The sequence below is a fragment of the Scylla paramamosain genome, chromosome 21 (genome assembly GCF_035594125.1).
Source record: "Scylla paramamosain isolate STU-SP2022 chromosome 21, ASM3559412v1, whole genome shotgun sequence".
Lineage (NCBI taxonomy): Eukaryota > Metazoa > Arthropoda > Malacostraca > Decapoda > Portunidae > Scylla > Scylla paramamosain.
This window is the reverse complement of record NC_087171.1, coordinates 14,168,642-14,184,022: the sequence shown is the minus strand read 5'-3', so window position 1 is coordinate 14,184,022 and position 15,381 is coordinate 14,168,642. Positions and strand designations below refer to the sequence as shown.

Below are 15,381 nucleotides of genomic sequence, written 5' to 3'. Positions count from 1 at the left end.
CACCCATGAACAAAGGTAGTGATGACTAGCAAACCTTATTGTGAATCATGATATTGTGGCATCACATGTGAAACTGAAACATTACATAAAGTTCTCAACATATAGGGACAACTGAACAGGGGGTGGGTAGGGTTGAGGGTGGGAGAGAGGAGGCATATATTATCACAAACACCCACAGAAATAGCATATGAATGTATGGTCAATAATGTGTCAGGACATACATGGAAGTTGTAAGGATCCAGAATGGCAGTGTTTTTGTTCTGAGCTTTTCATGTACATGGCTATTACTATGTAACAGTGCTGCAAGCTTCCTGTTGCAAATGCTTAAGTTATCATAACTCCCAACCCTCATTCAGCTGCTGTCAGACTTACACTGGGCAAACACCACCATGTGGACAGTATAATAGCTGTCTGCAGACTTTGTATAATTACAGATAAAGTCTGTCAGACATTGTGTGCTCATGTGGATGGGGCCTTACCATCACCGTCATGATGTCAGCACCCCCTTCCCCCCCCCCTCTCTCTCAAAGATATGTTAATTACATATAATGCCACTTAAAAACTAATGAAAAAGTAAATACATATCTGTACAGTTACTCTATTTACTTATCATATTCTTGGATAAAGGAAACATGGAATTAAAGTGTCCATATATCTTGTGAAAACTCTTCTCATCTTGTACAGCACTCATTGAACAAATAACAACATATAACTGAGAACAAACAATACAGAAATACATGTTATAATGTAATGCATGTCATGTTCTAAACAATGTGCTAGGTTTTACACCAATGTTTCACCAATCATCTTGACTGGCAACATCTTTTTGTAATATACAGGAACCTTTCAGTGGCAGGAGGTAACTCTGACCTGGTGTGTGCCATGTGAGTGGTCTAAAATAAACAGAAATTAAATTAAAATGGTAACTGAACCTTAAAGGAAGCACAATGAAATAAAGGGCAGAACTAGTGTGTGCCCCTGCAGGCTGCGACTGTAATGGATAGGAGCACACCTGCCACTGAAGTTTTACAAAGGATGTTGCCAGTTGGTGAAGCACTGATGTAAAACCCAGCACAGTTTAGAATGTGACATGCATTACATTATAACATGTACTTCTATACTGATTGTTCACAATTATATGTTAATTTTTGTAAGCGACATAATTGTATAAAACTAGATGGAGAGTTTTCACAAAATAAATGGACACTTTCACTCCATGTTTCCTTATCCAAGAATCTGATAAGTAAATATATAGAGTAAGTGTATTTATTCATTAGCTTTCAAGTGGCACTATGTGTAATTTATATACACTAGGGTACATGACAATGAACATGATTCGTTCCAATGTAGCGTTCATTATAGCAAATGTGTTATGGCAACTGAAGAACCTATGGAAAAAAATTAATTGGTTCCAGGGAACCAGAAAATAATATAAAAAATCCACAACTTAAAAAAAAAAAACCCATCAAAATTAGCACATTTGCACTACTAAATTTGAGATAACACATCAAATATATATAGTACCCTCCCTAGTTTCATGTCAAATCCTAAATTCTTACTATCCCGAGTTTCATGCATTATCACCCTGAGTTTCCCATTGCTTTGAGAAGTATAGGTCACATTTATCTATTGTCAGCGTCATGCATATACATACAGTAAATCCTGCCTAAGTCAGAGCCCCCCCCCCCTCTCTCTGTGAAAACAAATCCTAACAATTCTAAGGATTGCTAAGTAAAATGAGGCTGACTGAGAATGAAAATGGAATTACATATATAAGTGAGAGAGTGAGAAAGGATGAAGTAAAAGTGACATAAAATAAATGTGTGAGAGAGAGAGAGAGAGAGAGAGAGAGAGAGAGAGAGAGAGAGAGAGAGAGAGAGAGAGAGAGAGAGAGAGAGAGAGAGAGAGAGAGAGAGAGAGAGAGAGAGAGAGAGTGTTTCACTCCCTTGTCCCTTATTTGACAAATAAGGGGTAGGGGAGATGACAGGGAGGGAGGTTTGAGACAAGATGAAAGAAGGGAGAGGAAAGGGAAAAAGGGAGGGAGGAACAGGCAGTGGAGAGAGAGAGAGAGAGAGAGAGAGAGAGAGAGAGAGAGAGAGAGAGAGAGAGAGAGAGAGAGAGAGAGAGAGAGAGAGAGAGAGAGAGAGAGAGAGAGATTATAGACTTCATATTACTTTCTTAAAAGCCTACATTTTACATTCGTAATCTGTTTATAATCCCAAGGGGAAGAAGAGCAGCAAAGGGCCTTTCTTAAAAGATTTTTCTTATGTTTAGTGACATAACTATTACTTGCTTATCCCTTTCAAAAACCTTATAGAAACAATATCTACATACAAATGATGGCTGACTAATGAAATGGTTAATTTTGCAAGGCTCTGTAACCATGGGAGCTGGTGAGTTGGTGGTTTACCAAAACTGCTGTTATCCTAAAAAAAAGGAAAGAAAACTAGGTAAATAAATAAAAAGCAATGGAAACTCACCACTGGTGCATAACATTCTCATCAACCTCAGTTGAAGAGATAGAAGAAGCAACTTGAAGTATTGAATCTTAATCCTCAATCTGATGGAGTCAATCCTTTGTTACAGAGAGGATATCTCCTCTTTCATAAGCTATAAATTATTCTTAAAAGAAAGTGACACACCATATATATATGCAGATACCACTTTCATTGTTCATGACAATAACACTTTCATTCTTCATGACAATAACAGCTCTCATTCAGCACAACCATACAAAATGTCACCTTGAATGCCATCCAGATTGGTCAAGTGATCTAAAAAAATTAAAAAAATAAATAAAATAAAATAATAATAATAATAATAAAAAATAAATAAATAAAATAAAATAATAACAATAACAATAATAATAATAATAATAATAATAATAATAATAATAATAATAATAATAATAATAAAAGATACAGAATGAGAGGATAACTGTATGTATTCTAGCAGAGACCATAAATCAACTTCTCATTCCATCATATTTATGTTGGAGTTATACTCTCGTCTTCTTCATCTTCTGCTTTATCCTGTGTAGTCTTGGGCACTCCATCACTCAGCTTTTTAAGTTTGGCAACGAAAAATCCATCCATGTTATAGGAATGAGGATACACCCTCTTGCAAAGCTGCATAGAAGGATGAAATCTGCAAAAAATTTAAGGAATGAAGATACACCCTCTTGGAAAGCTGCATAGAAGGATGAAATCTGAAAAAAAAATCTAATTAAAATAGTAATGCAAATCACAAATTACTTTCAAATGAAATAACAAAATAAAGTACTCATATAGTATACATACACACATGAAAGCAAGAGTACAGGCATGCAGTGAAAACTACCTAAAATATACTTAAAAAAAAAGAACTCACCTATGTTGTCTATATCGGACATATCCTGATTTGCCAATGTCCAGGCCAGTAGGAACGATTTTGACATTCCTCTTTTTTAGTGCATACTCAATTACTGCTTCATTTTCTTCAACCTGGGGACAATGAATACCTAAATTATTATTCATACTAACTCATATTTATAACTGTCAATATACTAAAAATTGTTGTTCTTTCTACCTATATCCATATTTCAAGTTGGGATCCCCCTATTGATCCTTACATGGCAGCCATATTTTCTAGGAACTTAAATTCAGAATGTAAAAATAAATAAATAAATAAAATAAATAAAATAAAATAAATAAATAAATAAATAAGTAAATAAATCTCATAAAGATTGATTTCCTAGAGGGGAATCACAAGAAAACAAAATTGATTTTCATTTTGGGTAAACTCAGGCACTAGAAAATTATCTAAATGGAGGGGAAAGATGTGTAGTAACAAGGTAGTCAATGTAATCATGTGTCTGACACATTACCAATTAGGACAAGATGATAATCAAGGTCGAAGCATATGCTGGTCACCTTTGATTGTGGAGTTCCAATATATAGAGGAAAGCAAAGACATGCTTCAGTCATTTGTCTTTGTGATCTTTCAGTCATAAACATGACTAACATACAAAGCTATTCAAAACATCTACACTCTAACCACACATCCACCCTAACACTCACATGTGGCCTACCTCATCACAATTCCAAGTGCCACAATTGTGTGACAAAAGTCTTACACCACTGATTTCAAATAGAAAGAAAATGATATGATTTTTTTCTCCACACATGAGCACCACAACCAACAAGTACAATTAAAATATCATTAAAGTGTATTTCATGATTCATGTTTCATGGAAGATGACTGGAGCAAAGTAAATGCAAAACCTGAACATTGCTGTGTATTGCTGATCATTTACCTGCTGTATATTGCTGGTCATTTACCTGCTGTATATCAAGTGCAAAACTAGACACAACATTCAAGATAGCCATTGAAAAAAGTGCACACAGAGAGGAGATGAAAAGTATCTATGGGAATTGTAGAGGATACAGTTAACCCTAATTTAGGGACAGCATCAACCCTTGGTAGAAACTCCACCATTAAGAGAAAATTCATAGATGCCATTATTATTTTTCAATGCCACAAGCAATTTGAAAATCTATTATAAAAATCAGTTCTATAGTAAATCATCTTACCAAAATGGAACAGGTTGAATAAATAATATAGCCATTCTGTCCATCAAATTTGTGTACTGAGTCAATGGCTGCCAACAGCAGCTCCTTCTGGATGTGTGAGCACCTCTGTACATCCTTCAAATCTTTGCTTGTCTTGACTCTCTCATCTTTGCTGATGACTCCTGTACCCGAACAAGGAGCATCCAGAAGGACTCGGTCAAAAGCACGAGGCATTAGCTAGAAAAAAAAATGTCAGTTCAAATGAGATGTTCAAATATATAATTCATCACAATAAAATTCATATTCAACAGAGGTGAACAAACCTTTGCAAAGGCTCGGCCATCATGAGATGTAATAACGGCATTGGTGATCCCCATCCTATGGAAGTTGCCAACTAGGGCTTTCACACGGTCACGGTTTAAGTCGTTACAAACAATCATTCCTGTGTTCCGCATTATTGCAGCTGAAATACCAAATAATTAATTCCAGTCTACTTTCAGAAAAAGTTATATACATCAAACATATCAGTGAATTAAAAGATTACATAAAAATTCTTTAGTACAGTGAAGAAGCAAACTACATAAACAACCTTGAGTTTGCCTGAAGCCTGCTTGCTCATGAAATATAGCAAAAAAAACTTTCTATGATAATATTAAAAATGTTCTAGTTAAATACCATAGAAAAAATAAGTAACTTAAATAAAATGTAACTGTTAGTGCAGGAGCTTTTTATTTATTAATTTTATTATTATTATTATTATTATTATTATTATTATTATTATTATTATTGCTTATTATAATTATAATTATTATTATTATCATCATCATTATTTATCTACATGAAATTCTGTTCATATTTTTTTTCTGTCAGCTCAGATATGCTGGAAGAAGTTAGAAAATATGGAAGGAAATGGTGGCAATGCAGATATATTTAGTCCCATGCCTCACAAAAATTAGGGCATGACAGTATATTGTAGATGGTTACTAAATAAAAATCCAGTAAAAATGTATAGCTTTGAAGCTTTAAGAACAATAAAAATATCATGGATATTCATTTGCTCTTAAAGCTTACACAATATTACAAAGAGCACACTTCCAACAGTATATATGAAAGGAAACCATAAGATTTCTCTATCAAGGCTGGAATTCAAAGCCAAGAACTCCCACTTGTATATCAAGCACACTGATTCTTACATTGTGTTTGTTACATATATATTCATTATCATTACATGTACAATGAAAAAAAAAAAAAATTAAGTCAAATAAATAATGTTACCAACATAGCAATAAATGGGCATGAGCAAAAGTGATAGCCCTAAGCAATAATTTTCCCACAAAATTCAAGTTCAGGAAAGTATGGCACAGCCTGTGTCCTTAAAACACTACTCACAGAACCAAATCCTGTGTAATGGGGGGACCAAAATAACAAGTCAGTCACTGTTCCTTACCTATGTGTGTTGACTTTCCCCCTGGTGCTGCACACATGTCCAGAACCTTTTCTCCTTCTTTTGGGGCGAGAGCCATTACAGGAAGGAAACTGGAGGCTCCCTAATGAAGAAACAGGTTTTAACACAACCAATTTCAATCACTCTACCAGTTACATATACAATAAAAATGCAATCACAATCCAATTTTATCTCTAATGATAAAGGAGCCAAATTATACCATTAAGAAATACATTTATGTTATAATGCTGAAGGTTAGTGATATTACATGCAGTATATACTTCATTCACTTTAAGAGTAATAGAAACAGTACATTTCAAGCAATATAAGAACACTGACCTGGCAACATTAAGATGATACTCATAACTTACAGTAAAAAAATATAAATATATAAATAAATAAATAAATAAATAAACAAAATAAAATAATAATAATAATAATAATAATAATAATAATAATAATAATAATAATAATAATATATAAATAAATAAATTAAATAAATTAAATAAGTATATAAATAAATATATAAATAAATGAATAAATAAATAAAAATGAATAAATATAACTACTAATTGAGGACTGAAACTGTAATAACAAAATTCTTTCAACTGTCCTTTTCCATGTTTGAGTTTCAATGTTTTAAATCATGATGTCAGTGTTATCAGTGCTCCACAATGTGTGGTAGGCAAAATATTTCACAGACCCATAGAAGACTAGGCTGCAAATAGTTCAAAGTTGTGTTAACTTATGACCAAACTCGCTAGCACTTAGGTACATTGTTGTCATCCACAAATACTCCAATGATTGTTTAGAATACATTTTAAGATTATTAAAGATTTCTACCAATTTTTTGAAATTTTGATAATTTAAAGCCCATGTCTGGCAATTATCACCTTGGTCTAACTTTGACATTTTCCACCTGTACCACTGACCTGCAGGATGTACTGGCCAGCCAAGTACTCTGGAGTGGCGCCAAGTGTCACGTTTCCCGGGGTGCGCATAACAATGAGGCCCACCTTGGACCATGTGATCACATCCACATCAATGCCTCGGGCTATGAGGGCAGTAGCAAGGACTTTCCGCCGTGTCTGTTAATGTGCACAAAACAGAACTCAAAATCACTAGGGAAAAAGGAAAAGCCTTATGTTGAAATTAAATATATAATAGGCAATACCAAGCCCCCAATTTGTTCCATTACACAAGAGGAAGACCAGCTTTGTTAAAAAAAGTGACAAATGCCACTTTCATAATGACCATGCATTGTTGCACATCCTAATGTATCTATAAGAGAGAGAGAGAGAGAGAGAGAGAGAGAGAGAGAGAGAGAGAGAGAGAGAGAGAGAGAGAGAGAGAGAGAGAGAGAGAGAGAGAGAGAGAGAGAGAGAGAGAGAGAGAGAGACTGTGATAATAACACATCATATTAAGCAACAAAAAGTATAGATACTTAATGCTCAACCACCTTTAGTGTGTTAGTCCGAATGGTAACAGGTCTGGGCAATTCGTTAGCCTCCAGGAATTCTATAAGCTCCGTGGGCCCAAACATATCCAACAGCTTCTCCATAAGGAAGGTGTTGTAGGAGTAGTATGTAGAAAGGTCTTTGAGAAATATTGCAAGATACTCTGAACGACTTCTTCCTTCCTCCCTTCGCTTGCTGTATGAGAGGAGACAATGTTTACTACAGTGTATCATAAGCCTTATAAAAATATGTGTTGATTGAAGATAATCATACAAGAAGTAAATGAATCATATGAATCATACAAAAACAACACATTAATTATTAGCAGCAGCATATCCATCCTAAACCTATATTTACAGTGACTATGACTACAGCAAAACCTACAAATGACACGTCTGGACTCTGCCTCTGAAATAACATAGGGTCAATGGTTTCTATACAGTAATAACCTAATATTTATTCCTATGTCAATTATTACCTTAAACCAAGACTGCCTTCTCTAAAGCCAAATAGGTTTGTCCCATAAAGTCATCACCCATTTCTATAACATCAAGACAGTATCATGGGACAGAGTGTCTGTTTGGCTGACTGAGATTTCTGTATGCAATAAGAGTTTGCAGTCTAGATCAGAACACTGCTGTGCCCCTTGGTAATCCTTGCTGTGAGTCAGGATGCCAGCCACCAGGTGGGCCTGAGGATGAGCCCCTCCAGCACCAAAAATTCAGTGCTGGATGCTGAGTGGCAGAGTTAATTCTTACCTGAAATCAGCAAGGACAAATGCAGTGTCTTTAATGCGGGCATTAATGTTGGGTAAGTCCGGAGAGTCTTCATCTTCTTGCTGTACTTCCTCCAGGCTAGGAATCTGGATCCCAATCTTCTCAGCAGACTCCTCTAGGTAGGCATCTCCTGCAGCTCTGATGATAAAACAAGATGCAACTTTCCACTCCACCTTTAAAGAACATTATTCTTGGTAGAGAAAATGCAAGTGTGTCATTAGGGAGCAATTTTCTGCTATACTGCTGGACTATAATGACTGCATAAAATTTGTTTCAGTAAGCAAGCTCTGTGAGCAATATAATTTATTTTTCATCTGGAGAGAGAAAAAAAACTACAAGTTTCTCAAACTGCATTGATCTCAACAAGAAATATCTAAGCAATGCTGTGTAATCCCATACTACCTTTATCCCAGTACAAAAAGAAACATTTACTAGAGCACTCTGAAACATGGCAATCCATTGTATATCTGGAAGTTCAGCAACCAAATTCATCAATGCCCAGATGTAACTATGTCTGGATATCAACTAAACACAGGTTCAGTTAATTATCCATACACCAAAAAACACTTGGGTGATGCACCAGTGCAGTGCTGTACAGTGGATGCAGTAGCACCACTGCAGTGTGATCCCTTTCATTTGTTTGTATGTTTTCACAATGTGATGGTACTCGGTTCTGTCTCATGAAACTGTGCTAACAACCTTGAACAAACAAGACCCATCAATAATACCTGGTACATATTTTACAATTACATAAGATACAGAATCTCCATAAATAAGCATTTGCAGTAGAAATGCCATAGAAAAATGTCTTAGAATCGGTTGTACACATACAGAATACTGCATAATACAATTTTCTATACTGATGTCCATTGAATGATGAAAATTAGTCGGACATGTACAATATCTAGACACGCTGTGCATGAATTAGGACATATATTGGAGGGATTACTGTATACATATTGCATATAATTGATGAACTACTTACCTCTTTTTCTTTTCTTTCTTCTCTATTTTTTTTGATAATTTCTCAATATCCTTCTCATCATCATCATCATCATCATCATCATCATCATCTTGAAAACCCATGTCATTCTCATCTTCATTCCCCACACCAAAATCATCATTTTCTTCTTCACCATCTTCATTCCCACCACCACTATCTTCATCACTAGAACCATCTTTTTCAAACAAAGCAAATTTTGTCTTTGCTTGAGTTTCTTCAACACTGTTGGTCTTAATGTTGTTTGTAAACTCCTCCATCTCATCAGAACTGAACTGATGCTCCCCCTCACTGTCCAGATCACCATCAACTGCAATGATAACAGGGATACATTAGAAGAAAAATTGTATTCTCCATAAGCATGCAAAGTATCACGAAGTGGGGGGGAGGAGAGAGAGAGAGAGAGAGAGAGAGAGAGAGAGAGAGAGAGAGAGAGAGAGAGAGAGAGAGAGAGAGAGAGAGAGAGAGAGAGAGAGAGAGAGAGAGAGAGAAAGTATTTATAACAACTACAAAACAACATTAAGAAATGAAAAAGGAAATACAGTACAGTCAGGTCACTACTAATGTGGATATATATATATATATATATATATATATATATATATATATATATATATATATATATATATATATATATATATATATATATATATATATATATATAGTGTTCCTCTGCCATTCACAGGGGTTACATTCCAAAGGCTCCCATGAATAATGAAAATCTGCCAATATGGAAAACCACCCCTACAAGGCTTAGAAATGCATGTTTATAATTCAAACCAAAAGCCCATTTTAAATTGACTTTAACAAAATAAACAACTATTATTGTACATATAGTTCATAATATTTCAATAAAATACAGTACACTATAAAATGAAAGAGGACTAAACTAATATGTATAATTTATGATAATTGAAAGAATAATCCAGGCTCTTTGGACAGAGAGACTGAGCTGGTGGTGACATCTGGCAACTATGAAAACCCCATTAGTTAGGTTAGGTTAGGAAAAAATCTGCAAACATGTGAAACCACACATACCGAACTGTGGATATGTAGGGGAACAGGTGTGTGTGTGTGTGTGTGTGTGTGTGTGTGTGTGTGTGTGTGTGTGTGTACACACACACACACACACACACACATATATATATATATATATATATATATATATATATATATATATATATATATATATATATATATATATATATATATATATATATATATATATATATATATCCTACCACATAAATAAAAGTGAGTATGAAACTGAATGACAAATATAATATCCTACAAACAAACACGGTGTTTTGAGTCTCATATTCATCACTGTGGTTCTTGGACCTACAGCTTGTGATGACAAGTTAGAGCATTTTATCCATAAACTTTTCAACCCCTTAAAAAAAAATCTTTTAACACTATAATACAATGAAGTTGACTAAACCAAAATGTTATAATGACATAAAAGAATAATAATCAAAGATTACTTTGCAAGAAAAAAATTATACATAATCAGTTTGTGAATTACCTTTTTGTTTTGTATTCATCTTCTTCATTTTCTTGGGAGGATTAGTTTTGACTGCTTCCTGCTTAAGTGTCCTCTTTCTGGCACGTATCCTCTGGCGCCTACTCAACTTTTTGGGCTCATCCTCATCTTGGAGAAAGAAAGTGATGAATGAAGAATTAACCAAGTGAAGACACAATTAATACAATCCTGACCTAAGCAAATTGTTATACTGAGATTACAGTTTCCTTTTTAAGGTGACTGATATTTTTTCACATGAAGACAGACTCCATCAATTCTTGATTTTAAGCAGTTTCTACCATTAGTTAATATGCAAAAAAAAAAAAAAAAAAAAAAAAAAAAAAAAAAAAAAAAAAAAAAAAAAAAAAGCATTTAGACATCTAAGCTTCATTTTGTGCAGGTAGGGTATAAGGAATAAATAATCAGTCATAGTATTAGTAGAAAATTTTCAATTAGTTGCCTGACATTTGGTCTTTCCAGGTTTTTATGAGCTACTGTAGAAGATATTCTGACAGTGGTTTCATTTTAACAACTGGATTACCTGGAAGGATGGGTTCTAGGGTATAAAAATAATAATAAAAATCAAATGGGTAGATATACAGAAACATTATAATGAACAAACAAATGAATAAATGTATTTCATGTTTGATTTCTTTCCTAGAAATGACATAAAGGACTACTGGTTTTTAGTAGAAGATTAACAACAGCTAAAAGCAAACTGCGTGACCGTATTGCGACAGTAGTTATCATACTAAGCAGTGGCATCACGTGAGATAACCTCACACACCTTGCATTCCAGAACATTTAGGTACTTGTTTCTTTGTTTAACCAAACATGTCTTTGCATCCTTATAGAAGCTTTCATATCTTCAATAAAATTCAATCTAATTAATTCTGGCTTATACTTTCTCATGGTCCATAAAAGCAACAAACTTTCTTCTCTTTTTTTGGCATCCATGTAGTTAAGTGTTGAGTCAATTCCACCAGCTTTTCTTACCCTCTCAGTTAACTCTATAGAGGGGCCTTATCCATCCATGTAGCTATGGAATACACTTGACATATAAGGGGTTTCTACTTGTACTGCTCTTTAGAACTGGGTGGAATTCAAAGCATTTAGTCCTAACTCCTCTGCTCTACCTAACTGATTACCTTCAGCCTCTTTCTTTTTATCTTCTACTGCTAGTTTCACATTAATCACTCTTCTGATCTTGCCAAGTACATATCTTCCCTCATCCTGCAGCCTCATTGCACAGGACATTCTGCTTTCCGTTACTCCCATTTTGCCCAACTCTCTAATGCATTCAAATCATCTTTCATCCCTTTTACTGGTAAAGATTCAAACATCCTGTCTGTTTATGTATTTCCTCCTACATATGATCTGAACTCTTTCAAAATGGAGATTTCAAGACACTTCTCCATAGTGGGTGATAAAAGTGAGTGGTTCTGAGCAACAGCATCTCTTACAGTGGCTATCACCAGTATGTGTCTAACTCAGCTCATTGCCAACTTGAATGATTCACTATTACTGACTCATCCCACCTAGTGAACCAACTCAAGACCATTTTGCAGTACCAACTTGGACCATCAACAACTTTACTGTACTTATAGTATGTTTAATGTGTACATACAAACTGTCGCACTCAAGTAATTTCTTTTCAAACCTTGTGGCACTGTCGCATTCAGCTTGTTTCTCATCAAAACTTGTGACACAAGTGGCATTCAGCTCATTTTGAAACAAGTGCCACTAATGATTATACTGATGCCTGGGAAAAGATGCAGAGATTACAAAAAAATTTTTTTTGCAAAGACTAAAGATTTTCTTGGTGGGGAACTGAAAGTCAAAGAGATTACTGCTGATTCTGAGGCAAGCATTTGGAATGTGATTCCTGAAATCCTGCCAGATGTTATAATTTGTGGATACAGCTTTCACTGGGGGCAGGCAGTGTGGCAGAAAAATTCAAGAATTACGCCTACACAAATGATGTTGGAATGAATCAGTATCTCAGGAAAGTCCTGACATTGCCTTATGTCCCTGCAGGGCATATTTAAGAACTCTTCATAAGATTTTACAGAAAAGCAAATGGCTCTCAGATCCTAGTAAATCTTCTAGACTACATAAAAAAAAAAAAAAAACACTTGGCCTCCCAGGGCATGGTGCATATTTCATAGAAGCATCCACACAAATAACAATTTAGAAGGTTGACATGAACAGGCTAAATAAGGTGTGCAAAGGGCAACTTTGCTTTTACTTGCTCATAAAAATACTCAGTGGCAAGGCCAAACTAGTGATATTGCAAGTATGTTTCCTTTCAGATGGGAAGGTACTAAGATGACAGTGTATCAAATAAACAAAACATCATGGTCAACGTGTTAAGCTCTGGAAGGAGTGCAGGTGAGAGGTCTGCAAGAAGTTTATCAAGAGCATGTTCCTGCCATATTGCAATGTGCACTTGATTAATAGTTGTTTTTAGTCAATGTAATTTCATATTTCAGTACATTATGTTTTTATTACTTTTGCTTTTAGCAACTGACTGCAGTTTACAGTACCGTGTAAATATGAATTATGCATTTGATGCGAATAGATTAAATTTACATTGTAAATTCTAGCAGGTTTTTCTTTTGTGTTGAATGGGCGATGGGCCTAGCTGGTATGCAGTGGTCAGACTTGATCATTGGCCGAGTTGAACGATATTCGTATTACCTATAAGAGCAACTATTTATTTCAAAGACGTATTGCGAGTTAAATATTGAGTAATTACTAAAACCTTCATAGAAGTTGAAGTAGTACACCATGTATCCTTTTAGAAAGCATATTATATTGACAACTGGCCTGGAGTAGTTGTTCTTAGGATTTATCAACAATTCTTCTGGAAGTAAAGATGCACTTCGGCAAGTCAGGTAATTGGTGCTAATATTTACCATTTGTGGCACGGGGAAAGACAGGGTCCTTCTGCTTTCTAGCTTTTCTTCCTGGACCTTTCTTAGGCTTATCTTGAAAATTTGCAGCCCTGCCCATGTTTGTCGCTTTATATTATTACGTCTATGATGAAAATATTTAGGGCTGCAATGCAACGACAGCACGCTGCCTTCACTGTTTACTCTGCAGTCTGCTCCGCGTGGTGCTGATGATCTTGATCTTGATGGTACAGGTGGCTCGAGATCACTCCTAAGCCAAGCCTTTGGATCGGCAACTCCTGTAGAAGGGGGGAAAAGAAAAGAAAAGAAAAAAAAAAAAAAGAGAAACGAACAACATCCTCTACACTAATTGTTTTTACATCTGGCACGCCGCATTCTCTCCAGAAACTCTTTCACCGCCCCAATCATCCTTTCATTTGCCTCTCTACACAGTCTCAGCAACAACATTATCCATTCCATTCCTGTCTTCTCCACTCTTTCATTCCTATTATGCCTTAACTCAGTCAGTATCACTTACATCATCTCATTCCTGTCTCCGGCATACTTCACACATTCCAGCACCACATGTTCCACCGTCTCATCCTCTCCCATGTCACACATCTGGCACACTTTGCTGCGGGACTCTTATCATCTGTAACTCCATGCGTTCACATCCATACACTGCGCCCTAGCTCGGAAGAGAAGATCACTTCCCAGTCTTCCATCATACCACCTTTCATACATCGGGGCCTCTTTTTCCTTGTACCATTCCAGGGTCTTCTTTCTTTCCTTCTCATTCTTCCATTCATTCAGTCCCACACATTTCACTTCTCTCTCTCATTCTTCCATTTTCTCACATCCCATTCAGCTCCCACTCTGCCTCCTCTTGTTAACACCCATTCACGCTCATTTTGATTCCTCCCAGTCATTCTCATCGCCCACACCACTTGTAATCCACTCCTGTCTGTCATTCTCATGCACCTCTTCCTCCATTTGCTTCCACTTTCATTCCACAGGTACACCTTTCTTGCTATTCTTGCATCATCCATTCTCTCAAGCCTAATCTTGTACCTAAGTGTGGCTTTTGTGAATCTTCCCCTAAAAAGTGCTCCATCCCATATCACCTCTCTCAAGGTTTCTACTGCTGTGTACCTCGGTGCACTCAGTGCCATCCTTGCTACTCTATTCTGCCTCACTTCCAACTTATCAATTTCACTTTCATTCCATGCAATCACATCCATACCATACATTATACTTGGCACAACCACACTCTTCCACACTTCTCTCAACACATCATACTTACTCGCTCTCATCCTTGCCGCGTTTTCCAGTCGACTTACCCACTGGTTTACCATACTTTTCTTTTCATTCTTTGCCTTTCCACACCCATTAGGACTCATCCACATCCCTAAGTACTTGTATTCTTGCACTTGTTTCAATTTATAATCTTGATCCTGCTCTTACAGCTGACAAGATTTCTGAGTCAGCACTTGAGGAAGTAGGCCTTTTGGAATGGCCATGGAGGTATTATAATACATACCTCCATGGGAACGGCAACTTCTTTTTTCCCAAATGACACACACACACACACACACACACACACACACACACACACACACACACAGAGAGAGAGAGAGAGAGAGAGAGAGAGAGAGAGAGAGAGAGAGAGAGAGAGAGAGAGAGAGAGAGAGAATCATATATGTCGCTTTTGAAAACAATTAATTGTTCTGTGTGAGCT

The 15,381-nt window shown here is 35.8% G+C and overlaps 1 protein-coding gene across 2 annotated transcripts; it reads right to left on the bottom strand.

The window, feature by feature from the left end:
* Positions 1-34: 34 nt before the first annotated feature.
* Positions 35-13,893, bottom strand: LOC135111069 (probable 28S rRNA (cytosine-C(5))-methyltransferase). 2 transcript variants are annotated; one of them, XM_064023988.1, is made up of 11 exons: positions 13,668-13,893; positions 10,753-10,878; positions 9,213-9,537; positions 8,210-8,365; positions 7,454-7,646; positions 6,927-7,082; positions 5,998-6,097; positions 4,874-5,013; positions 4,572-4,787; positions 3,370-3,482; positions 35-3,208 (listed from the first exon to the last, which is right to left on the bottom strand). In XM_064023988.1, the coding sequence occupies exons 1-11, from the start codon at positions 13,762-13,764 to the stop codon at positions 3,097-3,099; spliced, it is 1,734 nt and encodes a 577-aa protein (XP_063880058.1). In that variant the 5' UTR covers positions 13,765-13,893; the 3' UTR covers positions 35-3,096. The 2 variants fall into 2 exon arrangements, with proteins under 2 accessions (XP_063880058.1, XP_063880057.1); XM_064023987.1 differs by having other exon boundaries at positions 35-3,147; positions 13,668-13,891.
* Between the last annotated feature and the right edge of the window lie 1,488 nt (positions 13,894-15,381).

What these genes read in the sequence shown, in the direction of transcription:
- LOC135111069 (XM_064023987.1), bottom strand. Translation starts at nt 13,764, where the DNA reads ATGGGCAGGGCTGCAAATTTTCAAGATAAGCCTAAGAAAGGTCCAGGA. An exon ending in CTGGCCAGTACATCCTGCAG is followed by an intron (nt 6,098 to 6,926) that starts GTCAGTGGTACA and finishes TTTCTTCATTAG; the next exon opens with GGAGCCTCCAGTTTCCTTCC. An exon ending in ATTCAACCTGTTCCATTTTG is followed by an intron (nt 3,483 to 4,571) that starts GTAAGATGATTT and finishes CATTGTCCCCAG; the next exon opens with GTTGAAGAAAATGAAGCAGT.